Source organism: Pteropus vampyrus, unplaced genomic scaffold (genome assembly GCF_000151845.1).
Source record: "Pteropus vampyrus isolate Shadow unplaced genomic scaffold, Pvam_2.0 Scaffold1000000514, whole genome shotgun sequence".
NCBI lineage: Eukaryota > Metazoa > Chordata > Mammalia > Chiroptera > Pteropodidae > Pteropus > Pteropus vampyrus.
The window spans coordinates 135,767-162,502 of record NW_011914916.1 but is presented as its reverse complement, the minus strand read 5'-3'; the positions used below and the strand labels follow the sequence as shown (position 1 = coordinate 162,502).

Here is a 26,736-nt window from a genome sequence, read left to right as displayed (position 1 = left end):
TCCATATAACAAATATGTATTGAGAGTTTACTCTAGGTCTGGCACTTAATGAAGTATTACCCAAATTTGACCTCTGAGGAATCAGAGCCACATATTTATCATGTCATTCACTTAGTGTCCACAGGATTTTAACTCAGACTATATACTTTGAAGTTTATACTCATCTTCTTATGACAAAGTGTAGAGGAAGTTAAAAGAATATAACTCAAGATAAGGAGGATGCGAGGAAGACTCCACTGTAGAAAAATAACCCGGCCCCATAATTTCCTAACACTGCCAAACAAATACTTCGTGATTGACATTGTATTAGCTAACAATGTTTTAACGTAATTTTTAGACATCGAGTTTTTACAGATCATAAGTATTTCTAAATTCCCAACAATTACTACTTTTAGACATAAATGACAATTCTGGAATTGGAAAATTCAAAATGCCAGTGTTCCTATATTAAGAAAAATGCCGCATGAAGAACTGTAGTCGCAAAAAAACAGTGTAAGAAATCAGTAGCCACGTCACTCCCTCGGTACTCAGTCACAAGTCACTGCTTAAGGTTTCAGCCTTGTCTCGAGAACTACTAGGTTATTTGGAAGCACTGTCGTGTTTCATTCTTCTCTGTTGAATTTTAATTCTAAATTATCCATGCAGATTTTTTGTACAAATTGGACATTAGACATATGCTGGTTGAATGTAATAAAAACAATTTCCTCAACAGTCTATTTACTGAGCCATGGTAAACATTTTCTATGAATTCAACTTTCAACTAGTGTGGAAGAGTTTCTAGCAGAAATCACTGTTTTCTCCCCCCAAAAACCATAGGCCATCCTTAAAATACCTTTACTATTATTAATTTTGAAAAGGCATGTGGTACTATTTCTTTAAAATGTTATCTAAATACATATGCTGACGTTTTAAAGAATAAAATGACTGATGTCTAGGATTTTCTTTACTATCACGTGGGATCACTGAGGAAATATGAAAGGTAGGCTACCAGTTGATAGAGGTTTACTATTTTATTCTCTTTACTTTACATATGTTCAAACTTTTTATAATAAAAAGTTTCAGTACCTGAAATGATACTGATCATTTTTACTTCTTACTCTAAATGTCCAAAAATTGATCATCATGTTTGGGCACAAGCTTTCCCTCTAAGGAGATACCAAATATATTTTTCATCTCTTTTTCTATTTCTTCCTCATTCAGCATCTTAAACTCCACCAAATCCATATTGTCTTTATAATTGAATTTCCTATAGATGAGGGTGAAGCCCAGTAAACAGTAAACCCCATCTGGGGTCTGCAAGGAACAAAATGAATTCTTTTTAAATACAGATGTTTCAGACGTCAGATAGAATTCAAGAACAAATTTAAAGTCGTCAATTGTTCGAGGTGTAAGAGTGAACGAGTAGATTTTTCGGTATGTATTCTTATCCAGGAGGTCAGAATGAAGAAATTCTTGGTTTGCAGTGTGTTGTTCTCTTCTGATTTGGTCCAGGTACCAATATTCTCCCTCTTCTGTCAAGCGGAAGATGGAAGGCACCTGAGGCTGATCCTTACCAGAAATTAACTCCAGAGGCTGCCATATCTGACAAAAGCGTCCAAGCCCAGCATCGACTATGTAGTTCTTGCCATCGATAGCCACCATCAGCAGAGGGTGAATCATAGAATTGCTGTATTTTTTGGCTTGAATGATGTAAATATAGCTTCCCAGCATTGTTGTCTCAAAACCAATTGTGGTCAGAGCCCAATACAGAAGATGATTGTTGTGGATACACAACCCACCCTGATTCTTCCTCACGAGTTTATCAAAAGTGGCCTCCAAGCCGAATTCCAGGGATTTCCCACAATGGAGGTTAAGGTTCTCTAAAGGAATGGCTCGGATATGGTGCTCAAAAATGTCAGTTAATGTTTCCAAGTCCGGTTTGTTCCCGGAGTTCTTATAACCAATTCTTTCAAAATAAGCTTCAATGTCCATGATCCCTGAGGCCAGGAAAACAAAAATTAAGAGTGTTACTTTTGCACTCGAAGTTTCTTGATTAGCCAAATGATAACTAATGTACTTTAAATATGTAAATATAAACCATAGTTATAAATATCTGTCATCATAAGTCTCGTGTTTAGTACTTTTGTTGTATTAATTGCTTTCATATGCTTAAATTCTCTTAGTAGTCTCAGTAACTCTGTAAGAAAAGTATTATCACTTGTTCCAAGTTTTAAGCATGAGAAGTTGGGAATCCAGATTAAGTGATGAGTGAAATGGTAAACGTGGTTTTCTTAGTGATGACTAAAAAGGTGTTTCAACTGATATTAGTTAAAATAGTGTTTACAAATTGTTCCAACATAAACAAGAGCATAGAGCACATTGTATTCTTGGTTCCTGACCCACTCAATTTCTCCGATTTATATTCATTCTCACAATGATTTATTGATTCATTCGATAAAAAGTTTTGGAAAACCTACTATGTATTTGCTAGTGATCTAGTACTTACTTGCCCTCAGAAATCTTACATATTGGTGGGGGCTGAAATGACACAAATAGTGAATCAAATAAATAAATAAAACATGCGATTTCTTAGATTGTGATGAATGCTCTGTGTGATGGGGAAATAAAGCAAAGAAAGAAGATAAGATGTGCACACAGAGAAATTTAATTTCCGATAAGGTGGACTTTAAGAAAGCCTCACTACGACCTTAAGGAAGTGAGAGAATTAGGCATGTCCATATATGTGGGGAAGATCATTCAGGCAACAGGAATAGAAAGTTACAGAGCCTCAAAGTGGAACCTATCTAGGAAGCCAAGATGACTGGAACAGAGAGAATGGGAGGGTACATGGATTGAGATAACAGTGGCCTTAAAACCAGTTCTGTTGGCTTTTACTCTGAGATGAGAAATCATTGTGAGAAGGTTGCAATTTGGGCAAAGGATACAATAATCAAATTGGTATTTCTGGTTATTGTATGAAAAATAAGCTGTACTCCTCATTCTTTCTGAGCTGAATGAATAGACATGTTACCCAAATAGGACCAATTCAAAGCACATGTGCGCCAGGCTCAATGGTTTGCTCATGGATGGCATGTGAACCAAGTCAGGTCAATGAGACTCTGTGAGGGACTTTTGCTGAACCTAAGCAGATACTTTCTACTGCAGGGCTAGAAGCTGGTAGGATATTTCCTTAAAGGAACTGGAAAAACTTGCTGAAGAATAATATCAACAAAGAATTTACTGAGTTGAGGAATGAAAAGCAAGAAAAGGAGGACCAAAAAAACCACCTGAATCAAGTCTCAAGTTATTTCCTGACTTTTTGGTCAGGTAAGCCAGGAAAAAAAAAAAAAAGCCTTATATTGTTAAATCCCATCTGGAAAAGGTTTCTGTCCTCTGCTACTAAAGTAGTATCTTAATCCAGACACAACTTGTAACAATGGTGCATTACCACTGGTAATGTGACATGGTCTGAGCTGACATGGTACAAAGGGCCCTCCCCCTCAGTTAATGTGATCAGCTAAGTGTTTCCATTTGCCCTTCTTAATGTCATTTCTTTTGGGTTCCCCTTTTTGTCTTTTTTGATTAGCTATTCTTCTCATTCTGCTCGTGTTTCAATTTTCTCTGTTCTTGATGTCTACAACATTGTTTTCCCCAAATTTATAAAATTCGTTTCATTTCTTCTCTCAACTTGCATCGGTATCCTTTCTCAACATCTGCACAAGCTCTAAAACTCTAACACTTGGACACAGAGAACAACTGCAATTTAACCAGACTATCCCAAACTGTCTCCTGCTTCTACAAAGCGGTTTGAGTAAGTAAGGAGGGCAGGTGATGTGCAACAAAAGGAATATGGTTTAGATATGCCTGACATTTTCAAAGAAAGTGTTTTCCACCTGCTACCAGTCTTAATCTCTTTAGACTTTGATCGCAACAGTGGTACACAGATGCTAAGACTGACTCCTCGTACTGTGGCATAGCCTAAGGTGACATAGTACAAAGGGGCCTGACCCTAAGTTAATGGTGATAAGCTAAGCATCTCTCTTTTCTCTCATATCAATTCTTTTAGATTCTTCTATTTCTCTTTTTTCCTGACACAGCTATCATTCCCACTTTGTCAGTGTTTCCATTTTTTCTTGATATCTGTAATATTATTTGCCTTAAATTTATTAAATTCATTGCATTTGTCATTTCACCAGCATCTTCCTCAACATTTAGACAAGACTCTAATACTCTACCACTAAGTGTAGAGAAAACAACTAGTGTATAGCCAGACTGCTCCACACCCTCTGCAGCCCGTAATCCAGAATCTATAATGAGTATGTAAGGAAATGTAGCGAAGGTTGATCGAAAAGGAATCACGTGGTTTATAACCTGGCAATCTGATTCTTGGTTAGACCATTATTCCTTCTACTTGGAAGTTTTTAAATATTTCTTGTTAAATGTTACAGTTTGTTTTCCTCTTTTTTTCTTTTTCTTTCTCCTTTTTTATTTTTTTTAAAAGGTATAATATTGAGTTAGAACGTAGTAACTGCTTGTCCATTCGAAAGAAGCCAGTTTCTGTTACAGCCCTGGGTGCAAGCAACACATTGTAAACAAATAATACTTGAGTATTCTGTGAGTAAACATAAAAAAAAAGCAACTGTGTATTACTAAAGCTGTGATTCAAGGTAAAATGCTGGGAGGCCTTCGAAAGTAGTTGCCAGGGAAATAGATGACTGAAGCACTATTTGCTTTATATATTGATTTGTAGCATTTCTTTGCATTATATACCCTTTCCTTTCAGCTTGATGATAAATATAAGACTCAAGGGAGACAGAGTGAACACACTTAGAGAGTCTACTAAAAACTCTCAGAAATGCACTTAATATCTTTCTAAGTAAATTGGAAGTAGATCGATTTTCAGTTTTAATTCAGAAGACGTAGAAAATGTTTTTCTTGTCCCGAACTTTAAAAATAATAGAAAAGATAGTAAAACATATAATATGACTTCACTTGAAAACAAAAAGATAGTTGGGTGGATCATAAATTATGAAAAATCCCTAAAAATCACAAACAGAAGGGTTAGGACTGAAGAGTAACATGAACATCCGAGTTGCATAGGGGAGAGTGTACAGAGTACAACCACAGGGGATTGAGCAACACTGATGGAGGCTCTAATCCTGGCAGTTGTGGAAGTCACCAGGAGAGGGCTCAGAAGGAAATATACTGTGAGACTAGAATTAGAAGAAAAGGACATAATATGAAAAAAAAAAAAAGACAACGAACTCAAGAAGAAAAATAGACTGAGCAATGGAAAGAAAGTCTTCACAGGTACTTGGAGCAAAAGAACATTTAAAATAGACTTATAACAAAGGCTCCCCCCCCCAACCCTGCCGCCCAAAAAAAGCCAACAAGGTGATAAAATAATACAGCATTACGAGAAGAAGGATTTCAGAATTTAGGAAACTAAGAACAAAACCAGGCAAATACATAATTATAAACAGAAAGGGGCAACCTAGATACAGCACAATATCAAATGACATATGTAGAAGAAAAATGTGATACTCATAATAGAAATTAATGAAAAGTAAAGCAATTAAATAGTTAGAGAGAAGCTAATAGACATAGATAGCAAAGACAATCAAATATAAAAACAACTGGTGCTTCTGAAGAAGAAAACTCAAAAAGTACAATGGAAAATGCATACAAAAAAATAACAAAAACGTTTCCCCAAAATGAAGCAAAAATTGAATCTGAGAAACAGCAAGATTTTGGAAAAGTTTGATTCACCATAATCGAGAATATATTCTCATTAAATTATTGAAATTCAACATCAAAGAAATCTACTCAGGTATCTGGAAGAAAAGCAAATATTTTATAAGGGAGAAAATATCAAGCCAGCATCAGAATACTTCACAGCAACATGTCTACAAAATAGAGAGGAAACTCTGATCCCCAAAGGTTATTCTCGGCTATAATTCATTTAATCACAAAGGCATCCTGGATATAAAAATAATTTCAAACGGGAAAGAACTTGAAGAATGCAACAATGAGCTACACTGATGAAGCTTTACCTCCTCATTGTCCAGGGAAGATGTAATTTCCAGGGAAAACAGCTTGCTATGTATGTGAACTCGTCTATCAGTTCCCAGTCTCTAGGACCTCTACATCTTTCATGCACGACAGTGGTTTTCAGGTTTTTTTTGTTTTGTTTTGTTTTTGTTTTTTGCTAAAGAAACCCTTATTCTTTCCCCAAATGAAGTTGCAAGAATTAAATAGAAGAATTAAAATAAAAGAATTAAAAATAGATGGATCCAGAACTAGTCCATCTGCCCATGAAATATTGTCATCACACTCAAAGCTACTAAGCGGCAGAAGTACAATCATGGACTGAAATGGAATCTGCTATACCTCTGGCCCAGATTTCTGACGTTGTAGAAAAGAAGAATTTTGAGGAGTGATAGCAAGTGGCTATCTCTTTGGGTGTTTTTTTTGTTTTGTTTATTTGTTTGTTTTTTCTTTATCTATTACTTTCCTTCTCTTTTCTCTGTCCCAGTGAAATCCATGGCATCCCACTGGGTTGACTCTACAACCCAGACCCCAACCAAGGGGCAAGTGGCCAGCTGCTTGGATTTCTGGATGGAAAGGAAGTTGTTAGGCTAGCCCTGCTCAAAGGTCATCGTTCAACAAACCATCACATGAGCCCTGGCTCGAAATCAATACCTGCAGAGATCAGGCAGGTAACATAGGTCCACAGAGCAGGCTGGGAGAGGCAATCTACATGGAAACAGCTGCTCAGCTGAACGTGGTAAAGGACAAACAAAATAAGTCTTAGGGACAACTAGAAATTTGACAGCTGAATCTTCCTTTTGAGGAAAGGAGTGGAGTCCCCTGTTTTGTGCTCGAGAAACAAAAAAAGACCCCTGGGAAAGAAATGAAATGCTGATGTCACACCAAAGCCACAAGCAGCACAAGAACACTTTTGGACTGAGGCAGAACCTTTAAGCACTACTGCTAGAATTTCTGACATTACTAAATAGATTTCTTAAAAAATTGATGTGAAATCTGTGTGACATAAAATGAAACATTTTAAAGTGAACGAGTCAGTGCCATTCAGTACATTCACAATTTTGTGCAATCACCACTTCTGTCTAGTTCCAAAATAGCTCTGCTGCGAAATAAAACCCCAAACCCATTAATGTAATTGGATAACATGGGGCCTTTTGTGGCTGGCTCCTTTCATTTAGCATGTTTTCATTTAGCATGAAACATGTGTTAATACTTAATTCCTTTTTATGACTGAATAACATTCCATGGTATGGATACATTATTTTGTTTATCTCCATCTTCCTTGATGGGCATCGGGGTTCTTTTTGCCTTTGGCTTTTGTGAATACTGTTGCTACAAATGTCTGTCTTCAAATACATTTTTCAGTATCTGTTTTCGGTTCTTTCGGGTCTCTACCTAGGAACAGAATTGCCAAGTCGAATAGATGAATTTTAAGGAATGTTTCTGAGCGGCTTTTCTTTCTGCATGCTTCTATTTCCTTACTTCTCTTTTCCCTCCCCTACATGCCCCCCGCCTCCCTTCCCATTCCTTTCCTTTTATTTTGGCGCTGAGGCCCACTGCAAGGAGACTCCAGCCCAACCTACTCCCGGCGCAAGTGGTCCACCCAGTGATTTTTCTGGATGAGCAAGAAGTTGTCGAAGAAAGCTCACCCACAGATGATACTTTAACAGTGCTTAGGGCACGGAAGGCCTGTGGAGCAGGCCCAGAAAGCCGCATGCATGGAAATCAGCTGTTATCACTAAAGAGGAGTTCTGAGTTTGTTTGTTTGTTCGTTTGTTTGTTTGTATTTTTTCCCCTCCTCAGAAGAAGCAGAAATGCAGATGAGAAGGTGATATCTGCCTATTTCTAAAGTTGGCTCAGAACTTTTGAAGCCCGGAAGAGGCCAACAAAATAAGTCTCTGGGCAAGATGTCCTAGAGACCCACCGCACTAAGCCTCCCTCCAACAGGATGAAACAGACAACGCACTCCAGCCTCCCTGCCCATTTGGGACTATTAGAGAGATCTGATCACCTAATGCAGAAGAAGCAGGAATGGTTATGAGCCTGCTGCTGGCAGGATTAACTGGGCCCTTTGGGATATACCTAGTTGTGGACAGAGGAGGTGGACCTCCTGTTTCGATTGTCCAGTTCTCTGAAACACACATTAACACATTAACTATCTTTTATACACTTCTTTAATCCTCACAACAACCCTTTAAGTCAACTCTCTTACTAGCTCCATTTTACTGACAGATAAACTGACTTTTAGATATGCTAAGTGACCTGCCCAAGTCCACACAGCTAGGATGTGGTGAGGCTGTGACTCTAAGACAGACTGTGTGAATCTAGGGTCTATTATCTTCATCATTATGCTGTGTATTAGTCCTCACAACATAAGGATTCAAAAGATGTGTCAGCCACACTTTCTGAACTGCTTTAGATATAAAATTCAGGCACAGTATAGTGTCTAGTCTCCCAGAATCACATTCGAGTTAAGATTAGGCTCCAATTTCAAAGCATACAAAAAGTCACTTACCGATTTCCACTCAGCCCCAAACCAGGAACGAGGCCAACTTCACTCTTCTCACTTTAATAACTAGTACAGGGATTTCCCACAATGGCTTTTCAAACAGCTCCTCCCCTGGTGTCTGGTTAGAATCACCCAGAGACCTCTGGGAAATGTAGTTGTGGGACCTTCAGTTGTCCTCGTGCACCTCTTATTCAAATCTATTCATTGAAGAAGAGTGGAAAGCCATATTATCTGGTGGGCCTCAGCCACAGGCTGCGAGGGGTATGACCTTGCACTGGACACAGTTCTTGCTTTAGGGAGCCTGAAGCCAGATGTCCTATGTTTGTAATGCGGAGGTAGGGGTGTGAGGGGGTCCAGGAAAGGCAGATCCATTGACCTAGAATAGGCAAAAGAAGATAGATATTTTAAATCACTCTCCTTGGTTATGACATCCTTTCTTCAGCAATTTCCACGAGGCCTCTCAGTTTCTATTTTTCTTCTTTTCATCCCTCATCTTCAGTCTCATTCACGACACCACCCAAAGGCCCTGTGTAATGTGCTTGAATTGTGTCCTCATATATGGTATGAATGTAACATGTAAATAGTAATGTGTTTTTGTTTCTGCTTGTGTTTTTTGCTGACATGACTATTATTGATCTATACCTTATCCTGTTTCATATGTATTTTCCTCTACTCTACATTTTTAAAACCTGTCTACATAACACAGTTGTTGCCTTGTGCCCTCCCTTCAGTATTAATAGTTCTAGTTCATGCCTCTGGTCTTCTGCTGCATGAACTTGGGAAGGCTTTCTCTTGTCCTGTGCTTGGATAGACTAAATGCACATGCAACTTAATGCCCTAGGGACCATCAGTCAGTCCGATAGGATGAGAGCTGGAGGATAAATACCCCTGCGTTCTACACCTTCAGTTGAAATTACTCTGGGGCATGGAAAACATTGCCCCCATATTCTCCAGTGGGATTAAGCTCTCATTGTCTGCAGAGGTAACTTGCCAATACTGTACCCTTTATTGACTCTCAAACTGCCCCTGCCTCTGCCTTTTTCACTCTCATACCAATGCTTCCTTAAATCGCCTCCCAAGTTAGCTACTGGAATGCAAATCCTCATCTCAGGGTCTGGTTTTAGACGAAACCAACCTAAGACCGTTTAACTTACAAGTACCACTGTGAAAGACACTTCGGTGGCATCCAAATCCTGGTTACTACAAATGCCACTGTGATGAATACTTTGGTTGATGTGCCCTGAGGATGGACACGGGAATTTTACATGGATATACATTAGGAATGGGATATGCTGGGGGACAGAGCATATCGGTACTTAAATTCATTGAGTATTATCATTCTCTTGTGTGGAAAGATTCTCATTTTCCTCATATCTGATGGACACTTTCTGTTAGCAACCTTCAAATGTCTGCCGATCTTATGTGTCTAAGGTGATAGCTCAGTGTTGTTTTAATTTACATTTCTTCGACTACTAATGATTTTTAGCAGCTCCTCACATTCCTGTTGACTAAATGGCAAGGTACTGGGCAAGTACTCCTCTGCCATAGTCACCAGGACACGGCAGAAATGAAGGATGGATTGCAGAGCAGATCTTGCCAAAAAAACATTGCAGGGAAAGGATATAATCCCAGAATGTAGCTTCGGATCTGGACTATTATACCATGAAATATGGAAGAGGAATTGTTCAGTAGAGTAAAGCTATTGTCCTCTTGATTCATGGAAATTTGACACTTAGAATTAAAGTCCACATGGCAAATTCATAATTTTCAGAGTACTTCTAGCATTTCAGCTAAAGTAGCGGAGGCCCTTGAGGACCTCCAGCAAGAACTGTCACAGGAATCTGAGATCACGACGCTTGAGGCTGAGGGAGAGTCAGGCCTGAGTTATGGATCCTGGTGTCTGATGGCAATGACACCCGAGTGCGGGTTTCAATGGGTGTGAGAGCTTCCAGCCTCCAGCAGATCATCTATCCAAATGTTCAAGCCAAAATCTGACTACTTGCTAATATTTCTGTGTAGAAGGAGAGCAGAACTGAGAAATTCTTGGACTGTAACTGAGCACTCTTCTTACCGTAGAAGGAACAAAGATACAGAATTGGGCTAGAAGTCATGATCACGATAACACGAAAACAAGCAACCTCAGTTCCACCACATGGAAGTTGTAAAAGTTGTAAGCATACTGCTTTTTAAAAAATAAATATAAAGTAGTAGATTTACTTAATGTATTTTAACAATTCTAAGGTGTGTTAAATCTTTTTATTTTACATATTAAAGCATATACGATCATTTTTATTTCCTTGAAAACTTTTTAAAAAGAGAGAAATCTTTATTTTTGCAAAGATAGAAACACTGAAGTAAAACTCTCCCTTTTGATGATGGAATCCCTGAAAGGCACTGGCCTCTAAGTCAAGATTTTTTGTTTAAGAAATCTGTTTTAAAATTTGGTTGCCAAGACTTCTGGCTTCTGCTCCAACAGGTGAAATTTGGAAGTCAGCTCTTCCATTTGCACAGAACATCAACAACTCGTGAAAATAAAACAGATGCATCAGCATACTGCCTTTACAAATGGGGAGACAGACAGGTACATACGCAGAATCATAGATTACTGGGAACTGAGCCCAGGATTAGAAGCTCATAATTCAGAACACTTAAAGCTTTTATTTAATGAATTCCTGGAGACTCCATGTTGAGTAGTTTGAAAGTTTAAAACCATGGGGGGCTCAGTCTCAGGGAGGACTCAACCCTTTTGAGTGTCACTTCCAGGGACCCCATGAGCTTCTCTCTGTGAAGGCCAAAGAAAAATCTCCTTGTGCTTCTAATCAAAGGAGGAAAATGTAGGAATTGAAGTAAATCCTGAGCATTCTGTTCTCCTCCTTCCCTTAAGGAAAATTATAAAAACCTAGTTAAAGTGAGGCAAGGAAAATACTCAGCTGCAACCTTCTCTAGCATTCCTTCCTCCTCTGAGTGGGGGAAAGTTGAGAAGTACTTTTGAAGGCTACACCTTGGTGCACAGGCTAGGCTTACTTAAAGTTTGAGACTATTATAGAGGACTGTAGAATACTTTTCTCCTTACCAGGCCTTATAACCACATCGATAGATCTGCTGTATGTAACCGAGAATTATAGCCGAAAAACTTTGAGTTTCTGACTGTATTTAGTGAAGAATTTGTAGGCAACCCCAGAGATAAGAGGGAAGACAAAAACAAAGACACTAAAGGAAATTGAAACCTGGGGCATCTATAGCTACAGAAAGCATTAAACACAGCTTCACCCCTAACCAAATAAACATAAGTCCTCCCACTAATGGCTTACATGCCTCAGTTATAACTACCCACATCATCATGTCTAGCTTCCAACATAATAATTACAAGGCATGCTAACATATTAACACACACACACACACACACACACACACACACACACACACACACACACAGTCCGAAGAAACAAAGAGAGCATCAGAATAAGATTCAGATATGGCAAAGATTTTGAGTTACTAGACCAGAAATTTTAAATAACCATGATTAATATTTTAAGGTCTCTTATAGAAATGTGGGAAACATTTAAGAATAGATGGGTAGTATAAGCATAGGGATTAAAACTCCAAGAAAGAATTTAAAAGAAATACTAGAAATAAAAACAAAACTGAAACAGAAAGAAAGAATGCCTTTGACAGATCACCAGTAGACTGATTATGGCTAAGGAAAGATTCAGTGCGTTTGAAGGAATGTCAATAGAAGCTTCCCAAGTGGAAATGTGAAGAGAAAACAAAACAAAACAAAAGAATAATCATGAACTTTGGAACAATTATAAAAGGTATAACGTTGGTGTAATGAGAATACCAAAGGGAGAAGAAAGAAAGAAGCAGAAGAAATATTTGGAAAACTAAGGCCGAATATTTACTTCCAAAATTAATCACAGACACTAAACCACAGATGCAAGAGTCTCAGAGAACACCACACAGAATAAATATCCAAAAATCGACATCTTGGAATATCATATTAAGACTGCAGAAAAGCAAAATCAAAGTGAAAATCTAGAAAGAAGCTAGAGAAAAATACAACTTTCATTTAGAAGAACAACAAGAATTGTATTAAACTTCTTCTCAGGTGCCATGCAAACAAGGAATAAAATATTTAAAGTGCTGAAAAAATAAGCCCACCAATCTAGAATTTTGTATCCAGCAAAATTATCCTTCAAAGGTGAATGAGAAATAAAGATATTTCCAGACAAACAAAAATCAAGGGTGTTTGTCACCAGTAGATCTGCCTTGCAAGAAATGTTAAAAGAAGTTCTTCAGAGAGAAAGATGATGTAAGTCAGAAATTTAAATGTACATAAAGAAAGGAAGAGCGTTAGAGAAAAGCAAAGGACGATTCAAAAGACTTTTATTTTTCTTATTCTTCATTTATCTAACAGATAACAGTTTGTTCAAAATAATAATAGCAACAATGTATTGTGTGATTATGGCTTCCAGATAAGTGAAATGAATGGCAGAAATGTGATGAGTTATGTAATGGAGTATTTGGAATACTGTGTTATAAAGTACCTGCATTACCTATAAAGCATTACATTGTTGTTTGAAAGCGAACACAGATTCGTTGTGAATGTATGCTGAAAACCCTCGGGCGACTAGTAAAAATTTTTTTTAAATAAGTACAATTGATATGCTAAGAGAGGAGAGACATGGAATCATATAAGATGTTCTTTTAAAACTGGAGAAGGCAGAAAAAAATGGGAAACGGTGCAACAAACAAGACAGTTAAAAATATGGTAGATATTCACTCAACCATGTAAATAATCACTTAAATGCGAATGGTACAAATAAGCTAATGAAAAAACATACGATCTTTCAAGACTGAATCAGGAAGAAACTGAAAATCTGAACAGACCCATTACTAGTAACAAAATCAAATCGGTAATCAAAAAACCCCCAACAAGCAAAAGTGCTGGACTAGATAGCTTCACAAGTGAATTCTACCAAACATTCAAAGAAGAATTAATAGTGATCCTTCTCAATTATTCCAACAAATAGAAGAGGAGAGAAAGCTCCCAGACTTATTTGATGAAGCCAGCATTACCCTAATACCCAAACCAGACAAAGACACTGCACAAAAAGAAAATTACAGACTAATATCCCTGATGAACCTAGATGCATTTGTTCTAGGAGGTTAGGACCCATAAGAAATGAAGGTTAATATGGAAGTTAGAGTTCTTACATGCTTAAAACTCCAGAACAATGACTTTTAAATTTTATCATGATCTCTATCATAGCATGTATCATGTTGGTGTGCGTGTGTGTGTGTGTGTGTGTGTGTGTGTGTGTGTGAGAGAGAGAGAGAGAGAGAGAGAGAGAGAGAGAGAGAGAGAGAGAGAGAGAGAGAGAGAATGAGGGGTGGGGAGGGAGAGAGGGAGAGAGAGAGAGAGAAACCTTTCTTTTCCTCACCCAGTCAGAACTCTTAGACACCAGGAATGATCTTGCTTTTTTTTAATCCTAGAACCAAAATAGGTGCTCAACAAATGTTTACAATTGAATATACCAGATTCCCGATGGGAGGCCAACGAACTCATTCTATCAAACCAGACAGATAGGAGACATATTTATGAGCATTTCTACTAGTAGTAATAATCTTAATTCAAATGATTATCTTTGCTTAGACGGATAACCTGTGGATCGCTTGGGAATTATCAGAACTGCTATAATAAATTGCTCTAAATCAATCCAAGGGCAAACTCTTGTATGTGGGAACTGCTTTTAAAATATGGAGTAGACTGGAGCTTGCTGGTTTGGAAGAATTAGGTAATGAAAAATGCCACCTTTTAAATTTTTAAATTGAGAAAGGTGTTCCTCCCATAGGATGAAAGGGAATTCTATTTACACATACATTATCTCCAACACATCCCACATCCTATCTTACACAAACATTGCCTCGGAAACAGGAGGAGAAGGCAGATGTCCTCCAGGGAGACAAAGTGCTAGCATATTGTGAGGCTTGTCATCACAGCCAGGCTGCATTTAACTTCCTGATGAGTTTTTGGCTGATGTTATCCTTTTTATTCATGCTCAGATTTTAGGAAATAGAATATGAAATTCATCCTTATCAAAAATCATTTTTTCCTTTAAACTGAAGAATATATCTTTAGTTTTGCTCTGTACAGTTTATGTAAACTCTTGGGTCTGGATTAGTAGCTCAGAGTTAACGAAAGATAAGAGTGAGACTAAAATGGTGAGGAGCAAAGGTCATCGATGGGCTAGTGGATCAAGTTGAAGAAGACCTCCAGATTATTTTCAAAATCCACGTTTCAAAAGTAATTTTTTTAGTTTACCAACAATTTTGTCTCTTATTCTTTAATCAATGACTTATTCTTTAAAAATTCGTGGATTTAAATTTTAATTATAAAGCAAATTGATGTAGCAACCCACTAAAAAAACCTCAGTGTCTACGAATGAATGATTGAAGGCATTCTGAGAATAATAAAAATTACAAGGAAAAAAATTGTAAGAAACCCACGTGACATCTAGACAGCATATATCATTGTGAAGGAAAGGAACAATTTTATGTCCTATTCAAACCTGGTAAAAATAGATGTTCCTGCATCCTAGTTTACATTCACCCGTTTTGTAAAATGAAGGTCTTCTTTTAATTGATCTATATTTGAGATCCATCTAGATATTTGATAAGTGGAGCTTAAAGAGAATGTCATAAAGAGAATGGATATATGGATTCTCAAATAGTTCTCTTGTTTTTCAAATATTTGCTGCCTCTCAGTTTTACAGAGAAAGTCAAACAAAGTCATCTATTTTTTCACAATTTGAGTTTGGATAGAATTAAAGATCATAGAATTTAGCCCTAAATATTACATAAGCCATATTGTATTATACTTTGGATTTTTGTCTCATTTCATGGCCTTCTACTGTGTCCTGAAAAATACAAAGTGAAAGCACCTAGCATAATGTCATACAGTGAGCGGGGTCTTAAAATTAACATCTTTCACTAATATTTAAAAGATATTTTAAAGGGAAAGAAATTATTTATGTGGGACAAAAGGAGATATTTGGGGGTGTAGTAAAATAACTTTCAACATGAGTAGTCAACTCTCATCATTGTGTTTCAGTCAGGAGAGGACATGGAACACTGATGTGTCAGAATGTACACACACGCACACAGCTGTGCTGGCTGGAAAATTACTGCTTGGCTATCGCCAGTGGGAACATAGGCTATCACCCACGGGAACAAAACATTCTAACAATATAAGAACACAACATTCTAACAATAAGCTTTCTGCTTCTGGACCCCCGCTTGCACAACCGACCTGTGGGTCGACAGTTAGTAAATGGAAGGAACATGGACTTTTGTGTTCAGACAAAATGAGGAATGGGGTTCAGGGCTTAAAAACTCTGTACCTCTACATTTCAGGGCTGCTTAATTTGGGGTCTGCGTACCCCTGGCAGACCCAGCTGGCTGAATAAAGTGTGTGTTTCCTATAACGCACTGATTTCTGGTGGTCCGTGTGTCTATCGGGGGCTGGCGGCTACAACACAGCCTCCAGGGATGATCGTACTATTTCATAATCTTTTTCTCCCTAAATTTCAGACCATTGACAGGTAAATATTTTGGGTTAAATGATTCATGAGCCTCTTCTGCCAGATTTGGAAGGCCGATTGTTATCTAGAGTCTTGTTATTGAGTATCTGCACAACGGGTCTCATGCAGCCACACCAAGAAGCGAGAGACACTGGCAATCAGTGTAAAAGGGTGTGTGTGTCGTTTTGCGAAATAGCCAGCAGCTGTATTTGTCTAAACGCCCTGTTCAAATATCAAGAGATATAGTGTTAAATGCCCAATTTGGTTCTAAAAGTTAATTTTAACAGATGTGAGAAATGTGCCTTCACTGAAAGTTTCATTGTATACGTGATTTCAGGGTGAGAAAAGAACTACTCTTTCCAGAAGTTTCAAAAGGAGTCATGTGGCCTTCCACCATTTCCGGGAATTTGGTGCGTCCAGTAGACGGGAATGGAAGTCAGAAGGTGTGGTCGCAGCAAGGGGCAGAGGGGGTCGAGAGAGAAGTAGGAGCTGAATGAGGAGAACAGAGAGCTGGGACAGAACTTGCGCAGATGACAATGCAGAGGACGTTTTTATTACCTACCCTGAGTGTGGAACATCGAGGAGAGGAAACATCTAAAATAGATATTTAGAAAGTTTTCCATAGGATGTTTATTACATAAAATGCCTTTATTTCCCCCTTTAGAGGATGCATAATAAGAATCAGCTGTATTCTGTCTACATAAGAACATCCAAACCTGGAGAGAGCTTTTGTAAAAATTTATTTGAGCCACCAGAGGATATGCCTGGAAGCAAGATCTCAACAGACTGAGAAACTGTTTCTCAGAATGGCAGTTTGCGGCTTCTTGTATGCACGCAGAATGAAGGAGGGAAGGTAAGGAAGATCACATGCACCTGTGAGAAAGCAAGGGGGCAGATTGGATTACAGGATATTTGACAAGAGTGTGTGTTCTCTTGAGGATATTTTCATTTCTGAGGAGTCTGAAAAGAGGCATTTCAAAGGTGCGTTAACCTGGAAGCGCAGAAACAGTGGGCAGGGCTTGCTTAAGGCAAAGATTAAACTGTTTATTGAACACGTTATATGCTCGAGGTGTGATTACCCACCATGGCCTACCCAGGTAAGAATTTATGATCAGATCACCCTGTGAGGTTACTTTCATTTAGACCTATTACAGTGCCCCTTTTTTGTCCACAGCTGCGTGTATATGTATGTATCTTTCCTTAGAGGAGGATTGTGATGTTTATATCTCCGCATTAATTTTTCTTTTCCCCAGCCTTCATAGCAAAGATATCATAACAATTGGCTAGCTACCTAAGTGTGCAATGGAAACTCCACTACGCCTACCGGCCCCAAAGTTCGGGCCAAATAGAGCAAATGAATCAGACCTTAAAAGAGACATTAGTCAAGTTAGGATTAGAAACTGGTGGGACCTGAGGAGAACTTTTCCCCTTCGCGCTTCTCCGAGCCAGGTGTACTCCATATATTAATGGATTTACCCCATTTGAAGTTTTCTTTGGAAAACCCCCACCTTTAGTACCTAGAATAGAAGATGAGAAAAAGGCAGAACTACGTAACCTCGTCTTAAGTCTTTACAGGCCCTTCCAAGAGTACAGAAGGAGATTTAGTCGTGGGTTCGTGCTGCCCGCTCAGCCCCGGGGGACGGACTTCCCCATCGGTTTCAGCCTGGGGACTCTTTGTGGATCCGGAAGTTCACTTCCAAGGGACTCAAACCCAAATGAAAAGGACCCTTCACTGTCTACCTGACGACGCCCACGGCAGTTAAAGTAGACGGCGTCCCATCATGGATTCATCACTCCCATGTGAAGGCAGCACGAGAGTGGACAGCTCAGGGAGACGGGCCCTTAAGACTAAGACTCAAGCATACATACGTCTAACCCTCTGTTTCTTCCTTTTTTTCCTCTTTAGCCCAGGCATTCGACCAGCCACAACCAGAACCAGAAGGAGCATTGATAACTTTGCCAACGACAATACACAAGGTCTTAAATAAGACCCCCCCAGACATAGGACAAGATTGCTGGTTGTGCCTAAACCCAAAACCCCCTTACTATGTCGGGGTAGGAACTCCCTTAAACTTAACTGAGCTCAGCAGGCTAGAACTTCAGTCGATTCACTAGCAGAAGTAGTCCTCCAAAATAGAAGAGGTTTAGATGTATTATTCTTAGAACAAGACAGATTATGTGTGGCTCTAGGTGAAACCTGTTGCTTCTATGCCAAGAACTCTGGAATAATTAGAGAAAGTTTACTACTAGTACAGAGAAATTTAGATGCCAGGGAAAATCAGAGATTAGAATCAAATAACTGGTTCCATAGGATGTTCAATTGGTCACCATGGCTAACAACCCTCCTATCTGCTGTAGTTGGACCTTTAATCATCCTCCTCCTCTTCTTGTTAACTTTTGGCCCATGTTTCCTTAATTTCTTGTTTGCTTATATAAGGAGGAGAATTCTATTAAACTTTGAGTATTACAAAATAGAGGCTATGAGCAAATTCCACATGAAGAATCAAGGATTTGATTTTTTGCTCAGACCAGTGAGGAATGTGCTGGCTGGAAAATAATGTCATACAGTGAGCGGGGTCTTAAAATTAACATCTTTCACTAATATTTAAAAGATATTTTAAAGGGAAAGAAATTATTTATGTGGGACAAAAGGAGATATTTGGGGGTGTAGTAAAATAACTTTCAACGTGAGTAGTCAACTCTCATCATTGTGTTTCAGTCAGGAGAGGACATGGAACACTGATGTGTCAGAATGCACACACACGCACACAGCTGTGCTGGCTGGAAAATTACTGCTTGGCTATCGCCAGTGGGAACATAGGCTATCACCCACGGGAACAAAACATTCTAACAATATGGGAACACAACATTCTAACAATAAGCTTTCTGCTTCTGGACCCCCGCTTGCACAACCGACCTGTGGGTCGACAGTTAGTAAATGGAAGGAACATGGACTTTTGTGTTCAGACCAAATGAGGAATGGGGTTCAGGGCTTAAAAACTCTGCACCTCTACATTTCGGGGCTGCTTAATTTGGGGTCTGCGTACCCCTGGCAGACCCAGCTGGCTGAATAAAGTGTGTGTTTCCTATAACGCACTGATTTCTGGTGGTCCGTGTGTCTATCGGGGGCTGGCGGCTACAACACAGCCTCCAGGGATGATCGTACTATTTCATAATCTTTCTTTTTCTCCCTAAATTTCAGACCATTGACAGGTAAATATTTTGGGTTAAATGATTCATGAGCCTCTTCTGCCAGATTTGGAAGGCCGATTGTTATCTAGAGTCTTGTTATTGAGTATCTGCACAACGGGTCTCATGCAGCCACACCAAGAAGCGAGAGACACTGGCAATCAGTGTAAAAGGGTGTGTGTGTCGTTTTGCGAAATAGCCAGCAGCTGTATTTGTCTAAACGCCCTGTTCAAATATCAAGAGATATAGTGTTAAATGCCCAATTTGGTTCTAAAAGTTAATTTTAACAGATGTGAGAAATGTGCCTTCACTGAAAGTTTCATTGTATACGTGATTTCAGGGTGAGAAAAGAACTACTCTTTCCAGAAGTTTCAAAAGGAGTCATGTGGCCTTCCACCATTTCCGGGAATTTGGTGCGTCCAGTAGACGGGAATGGAAGTCAGAAGGTGTGGTCGCAGCAAGGGGCAGAGGGGGTCGAGAGAGAAGTAGGAGCTGAATGAGGAGAACAGAGAGCTGGGACAGAACTTGCGCAGATGACAATGCAGAGGACGTTTTTATTACCTACCCTGAGTGTGGAACATCGAGGAGAGGAAACATCTAAAATAGATATTTAGAAAGTTTTCCATAGGATGTTTATTACATAAAACGCCTTTATTTCCCCCTTTAGAGGATGCATAATAAAAATCAGCTGTATTCTGTCTACATAAGAACATCCAAACCTGGAGAGGGCTTTTGTAAAAATTTATTTGAGCCACCAGGGGATATGCCTGGAAGCAAGATCTCAACAGACTGAGAAACTGTTTCTCAGAATGGCAGTTTGCGGCTTCTTGTATGCACGCAGAATGAAGGAGGGAAGGTAAGGAAGATCACATGCACCTGTGAGAAAGCAAGGGGGCAGATTGGATTACAGGATATTTGACAAGAGTGTGTGTTCTCTTGAGGATATTTTCATTTCTGAGGAGTCTGAAAAGAGGCATTTCAAAGGTGCGTTAACCTGGAAGCGCAGAAACAGTGGGCAGGCCCTTCCCCTTCTCATTGAAGATAAGTCCAATGAGCAACTTCCTCTTAAAATGATCTGTCTCCAAATCTAATTCCATAGTGTCTCACTCTAGAGTGAAGCGTTTGAAGAATTTGGTTTCTTCAAAATTAAAGATATCTGGTTATCTACTTAATGAAGAACAACATCTACGAAGAAAGAAGAGAAATGATTGACTTAGTAGATAATATCTACAACATCCCAAACTGATAAAAGACTGTTTTACATAATATGGAAGATACTCCTTCATGTCACCAAAAATAATACATGAATGTTAGTACAAAAAGGCAAGAATATGATCAGATAGCTTACAGAAGGTAAACTCTAAATGGGTACAAGCATATGAAGAGATGCTCTAATTCATTAGTAATCAGCGAATTGCTAATTAAAATGGCACTTAGGTGAGTGACAAGGTATTAAAAAGTTGAATCCAGAAAACAGACTCACAAATATAGTGGACAATTCGGTGACAGACAGAGAGGAGGGAGGTTGGGGGGCTGGAAAATGAGGTGAAGGGTTAAAGAAGTACAAATTAGTAGTTGACAGATGGTCATGGGGATGGGGAGCACGGCAGAGAGAATGCAGTTAGCATCAATGTGATGGCTAGGTGGAGGGCCAGGGGAGGGAGAGAGCAATTGGGGGGATTGTTTTATGAACTATATAGATGTCTAACCAATGTACTGTATAATTGAAACTAATTTAAAGAAATAAATATTTTTAAAAAGTTGGATAAGGCCACGGGAGTCCTCATCTATTTATCTTTAAATAAATGTGGGAAACTAGATTGGGACAGCCATTCTGGAGAGTGAAGTAGGTATTGATCAGATATCTTTACGTGTATACACACACACACACACACACACACACTTATGGACCTGGGCGAGAATTCATTTATAATATATTTCAGAAGTCAAATTTCTGAGCATTATATATAATCTATACTAGATTGCACATTCTGCTTCTGAGAGATAATACAAATAAATTCTCACCAGATCCATAAAGAATCATGAAGACATTCACTTACAGTAATTTTTGCAGTGGCAGAGAGTTGGAAGCAGCCAAGGAGAGTCGGTAGGTAAAATCAATGCTCGCATACCACAGAGTTACAGTAATGGAGTAGAAGTACACAAAGTCACACAGATTAGAATTCAAACGCTATTATGTTAAGTGAAAAAGTCTGAAACAGAATGAGATCCTTTTATATAAGTTTAAAATACATTCACACAAACAAAAAAATCTACATTTTATTTCCAAAGATTTTAGCTATTTAGAAGAAAAGCTATTTAATTTCAAATAGGGGATTTGTGAGTGCCTGGTCTTAGAGACGGTTGAGACTTCCTGGGTCTCCCCTAGAGGAGTCTCACTGCCGTGTAGTCTAGAAGAAGACAGCAGTCAGTAACAGCTCTGTTTACTGGTCTGAGGTAAGAAGTTGGTCTTGCATTTCTATGTGCAAGGTGTCTGTGTAAACTTGTCCAGATAGATGAGAAATAGAGAGAGAAAAGAGAATGAATATTCTATCTAGCATGCGGGCAACACAGTTACTCTATCACTATACATGCAATACTTACAGAATTTGCCATGATACCACATTACGCCGTGCATTCTGTAATAGCCTGGGGTAAATGACGACATTTCCAGTGGAAGACCTCCGGAATTAGGACTTAACCTATAACATTTCACAATTTGTTTTCTTATATTACATAATTTTAAAGCAATCACTTTTAGGGATGGTTCCACAGAGTAGTGGTTAGCACGTCCACTTTACACGCAGAAGGTCCTGGGTTATAGCCCCCAGTGCTCCAGGGCCCCGAGAGTGCCAGGCCCCGGGTGCGCCAGGCCCCAGGTGCACCAGGCCACTTGGCTGTGCCAGGCCCCCAGTGCTTGCTGCGAGCGCCTGGGAGGAGATGCCGCACCTTCAGAGATCCAGTTCTTAAGGGGAGACGGCAACATCCGTAGGTCAGGGGTGGATGTGGGGGCGGCGGAGTTAAAAAAATCACTTTTAATATTCTCAAACACCAATAAAATATTTAATGTGCCATATTTTTCTTATCATGCGTAGTTGCCGATATTCCTAAAATGTGATGACCAGTTTCCTGACCATAAGCTGTGCCGCTCTGAGGGAGGGATGATGTGGGTAAAGTCAAGCTGTTCTTTTGACCGCCTAATGTGTCCACTCTCATTTTTGTCCTCCAATGCTGTGCTCAAACTTCTCTGGAAACGTGGGCTTCCACAAAGGCTTGGAGTGATTGTCCAAAATAGTATTTTCCAGGACTCCTTGACTGCAGCCAAGAGGTACTAGAGCTAGTTCCCAGGCCACTGCCTGGTCCACAGCTGGGACCCAGGTCTGCATGCATAATACCTGACGTACTGGTGGGTGAGACCCTTTCTGGGTCCTTTGGCATATGGTTTCCACAAAGGCACTTTGTCTGTGGTAGGATGCCAAATTATTGGTATTGAGGGGGAGACAAAAGCAAGGGACATCTTATTCTGCCATGATGCTGATGTCATCCCTGCTGATCTCATGTACGTATCATGTTTAGGGATTGTCTAAATTCCTTACTAAATTGGTTTAAAGTTTATTTTTAAAAGTATAAAAGCATCATTCTTCTTCTTGTAGAAAATGTAGAAAAAAGGATAGAAAATAAAAATCACCCATTAACTCACTTTCAAGACAGCTGCTTTCAACATTTGATGAATAGATATGATTTCTTTTTGCTACTAAAACATTGAGATCATGTCATGTTGTATTCATTTATTTACTTATACATATATCTTTTTTCCAGAAAAGTTTTTATTTGTCTTATATAAAAACACATAAAATAAAATAAAAAAAATTAACAATAAGTGGAGAAGGAAAGAAGACAAAAGAAAAATGAGTAGAAAAGAGAGGAGAAAGTCGGCTGTTAGGTCAGTACACATTGTGTAATGAGCTGTAGTGTATTGGGGAGAAGTAGGCCACTGCCAGAAGTAGGGCCACTAGGCGCGAACCCTCCTGGCAGCCAGTGCAGAAATCAGTGTGAGTCAGATCTTTCCTGGATGAGTAGTAGAAGATAGAAAGTTATGAAGATTCTTGGCTTGAGAAAACTTTAGTCAGGCTCCTAAAGCTTCTCCCTGGCCCATCTGTGTACTTCCTTGTAAAATTCAGTTTCAGCAAGAACCCTGCTAAGTTAGTTTAGCCAGTCACCCATCTTCCGTATCTGATCACCCTCAACATTTAATCCTCCAGCACTTCCCAGGTGAAGTTTGATCGCCCAGGCCTGTCTTTAGCAGAGATCCTATTAGACCAATTTAGCTAGAATCTCCTTTACTCTTGATGTTTCCTCTTATTAATTTTCTGATTTTCTAACCCCACCCTGCTCCTTGGGTGTGAATTCCTACTTGTCCATCCTGTATTCAGAACTGAGACTGGTTCTATACTGAGGTTTCTTTTCTCACTGCAATAGTCCTGAATAAAATCTGTTTTTACTGCTTTAATACTGTCCACCACTGGTTTTTCTTTGACAGGAGGGACATTAAAAATTCTATACTGAGCAAAAGTAAGTGCCAAATAGATTTGATAAAGAGATAGAAGTCTGTTTAAAGGAGTATTAAGGAATAAAGATAATGTGGAGGTAGGTAATTTTTTCTTTAACCTGGGTTCTTTCCATGCTGTATGGATGACTGAGCCCCTGATTTTTGTGGGAAGTGGCTTTGTAAATTTTCTATCTCGATTTTAAGCCTATCCTAAATCCGGTTGTTGATGCTGGCATGGTAGGAATGGGTTGTGTATTTCCCGATGCCCCTGAATTCTGCCCTCACACCTCAATTCTGGGGTCTGAAGTTGAGCCATAGATATAAAAGATGCTCCCTGCAATAGATGTATAATGGTCCTGCAGGCAGGTCCCCCGCCTCATCTCTGTCTCTAGGCACTAGGTAAATAAAATCTCTGAAATATTGATGGGTAGAAATTACTGTATTAATAATGAAAAAACAGAAACAGCAACATGTGAAAAGAGAGGGTACATTTCATTGAAATCCAGGCTCCCCTGGCAGTGCTTAGCTGCCCCAGATTGTTTTGTAGGAAGGCAGTGAAGCCAATACTGGAAGATGGAGACATCCTGCTCTAGAGAGAAAGCAGCCTGGAGGAATGATTCAAATTGCTGTGTCAGTATCAGAGAAAGAGCAGTCTTTAGCAAGGAAAGAATGATCAATATCTTAATATTAATGCCGTCGCACCTAAACGCACCTCATGGGATGAGAGGCAGAAAGAACCTGAGCATCCTGGAGGTGGAAAGAAGGGGGGACTGAGGACTGTGGGGACAGCTCTAAGCATCATCCCTCCATTCATCACTCTCAGCATAAGCATCGTCGTGGGAGAGAATGATGGGGCCCCTGCCAGAAGGGAGCCTCAGACAGAGGCACTCAAAAATTGATTCAGATCTTATACTCAGGTCCTTAATCCATCTTGAGTTAATTCTGGTGTGTGTGGTGGGACTACAAATTGGTACAGCCACTATGGAAAACAGTATGAAGTGCCTCAAAAAACTGAGAATCGATCTACCATATGATCTAGCAATCCTACTGGATATTTACCCCAAAGACCTGAAAACATAGATCCAAAAAGATATTTGCACACCGATGTTCGTAGTAGCATTATTCACAGTGGCCAGGACATGAAGCAACCAAAGTGTCCTACCATAGAGGATTAAATAAAGAAGATGTGGCGCATTTAGACAATGGAATATTACTCAGCTATAAGAAGAGATGAAATAATGCCATCTGCAGCAACATAGACGGACCTTGAGATAATCATGCTAAGCGAAATAAGCCAGACAAGAGAAGTTGAAAACAACATGATATCACTCATATGTGAGGTTATAAACCTAAAAACAACAAACAAACATGACAAACAACAGAGACTCATGGACATGGACAATAGACTACTGGTTACCAGAGTAGGTAGGGGGGGAGAGGGGACGGGGAAGGTAGATGAAGTTAAAGGGGTCAAATATGTGGAGACAGAAAGAAATCGAACTATGGACAGTGAACACACAATGCAATGTATGACTTACTCTTGAATTGTATACTTGAAACTTACTGAATTTCATTAACCAATGTCACCATAATAAATATATATATATATATACATATTTATTATATATCTATTTATTAAATATATATACATACATGTTTATCGAGTGCTCACTATGGACTGAGTGCTGTGCTAGTTTCTGGGAACACAGTGATGAATGAGATAGGCTTAATCTTCATTCCTGTGAGAATCACAGGTTAGTGAGGAAGACAAGAAGATAAACAAGTCACCTTCAAGTGAACAAGTGTGAACTACAAAAGGACTAAATAAGAAGATGTGATTGAAGCACAGAAGAGAGCATCTAAGTGTGTGCGGTAGGTGAGGGAGGGGGGTTGGTGGTCAGGGATGGTTTCCCAGGGGCGAAATGGAGAAATGACAGAGCTGCAGCATGAAGAATGAATGGGATTTAAACAGATGGGGTGAGGATGGAGTATTCCAGAGAGAGAATTCTAGGGCCATTATATGGCTCGACGCATAATTTTGTGCAGCATATCCTGCCTGTAGAATGGAGGACAGATTGGAAGGGGCCAAAAGGATGCTGGGAGATCAGTTAGGAGACTATTATAATGGTTCAAGTGAAAAATAATCATAAAAAGGAAACTGACATCTTGCCCTTAGACTAACCTCATCCACCATTTTGGGTAATGAACACCATCTGTTATAGCTTAGAAGTTCTGCATCCCAAGGTAAATTTTATTAAAACTCACACAATCATTATGCAAACAGAACTACAGACTACATATAGGAATTGAGCTGCAAATGTGTCTTCTTTTCTCTATTTAGGAAGCCACTTTTTCTGAAAGTCTGGTTCCTGTGCAACGCAAGTAAAATTTTTTCCAAAATTGTTTATAATTTTTTCTTTGATAATAATCGTGTTTTGTACGTGGCGGTGGCTGTTGGTAGAGAGAGCTGTTTTGAGAACATCTACAAAATGTCCTACTTGGGTGACTAGGAAGGGAGGGAAGTCAAGGATGACCCCAAGTTTCTGAGAGTGCGAAGCTGAGATGGAGCCCCAGGGACAGGAGCGAGCCTGCTCTGGATCCCTGGGACTGGATTGCAGGAGTGTCTTGAATGTGTAAAAGAAGAACAAGTTCTCTGCTAAGAGGGCAAAAAGCTCTTATTTCTCGTGGAAATGACCTAGCCAGTATCAAAGAGGAAAAAGGAATGTGGTAGTGAATTTAAAATTGACCTTTACCTGATGGAACAGTCACAGCCCCACGGATTTCACAGCCAAGGCAGACTTCAGAAATCAAATCTTCATTTGATTTATGCAATGGAGGCCTGCAGAGGTTAAGTCACTTGCCCAAGACCATACAGCTAA

General features: G+C 39.3%; 1 protein-coding gene across 2 annotated transcripts in view; it reads right to left on the bottom strand.

Annotated features, from left to right (window-relative positions):
* Positions 1-991: 991 nt before the first annotated feature.
* The window catches only part of LOC105311126 (arylamine N-acetyltransferase 1-like), a 149,580-nt gene continuing 123,835 nt past the window's right edge, over positions 992-26,736 (bottom strand). Inside the window, exons 1-2 of one of the 2 annotated variants that reach the window (XM_011387153.2) lie at positions 8,543-8,617; positions 992-1,976 (exon numbers count right to left, since the gene is read on the bottom strand). In XM_011387153.2, coding sequence (XP_011385455.1) covers positions 1,099-1,971 — 873 coding nt within the window. In that variant the 5' untranslated portion in view covers positions 1,972-1,976; positions 8,543-8,617 and the 3' untranslated portion in view covers positions 992-1,098. Of the gene's footprint in view, positions 1,977-8,542; positions 8,618-26,736 lie in introns of those variants that run through there. The other variant, XM_023526943.1, reaches the window with a different exon arrangement.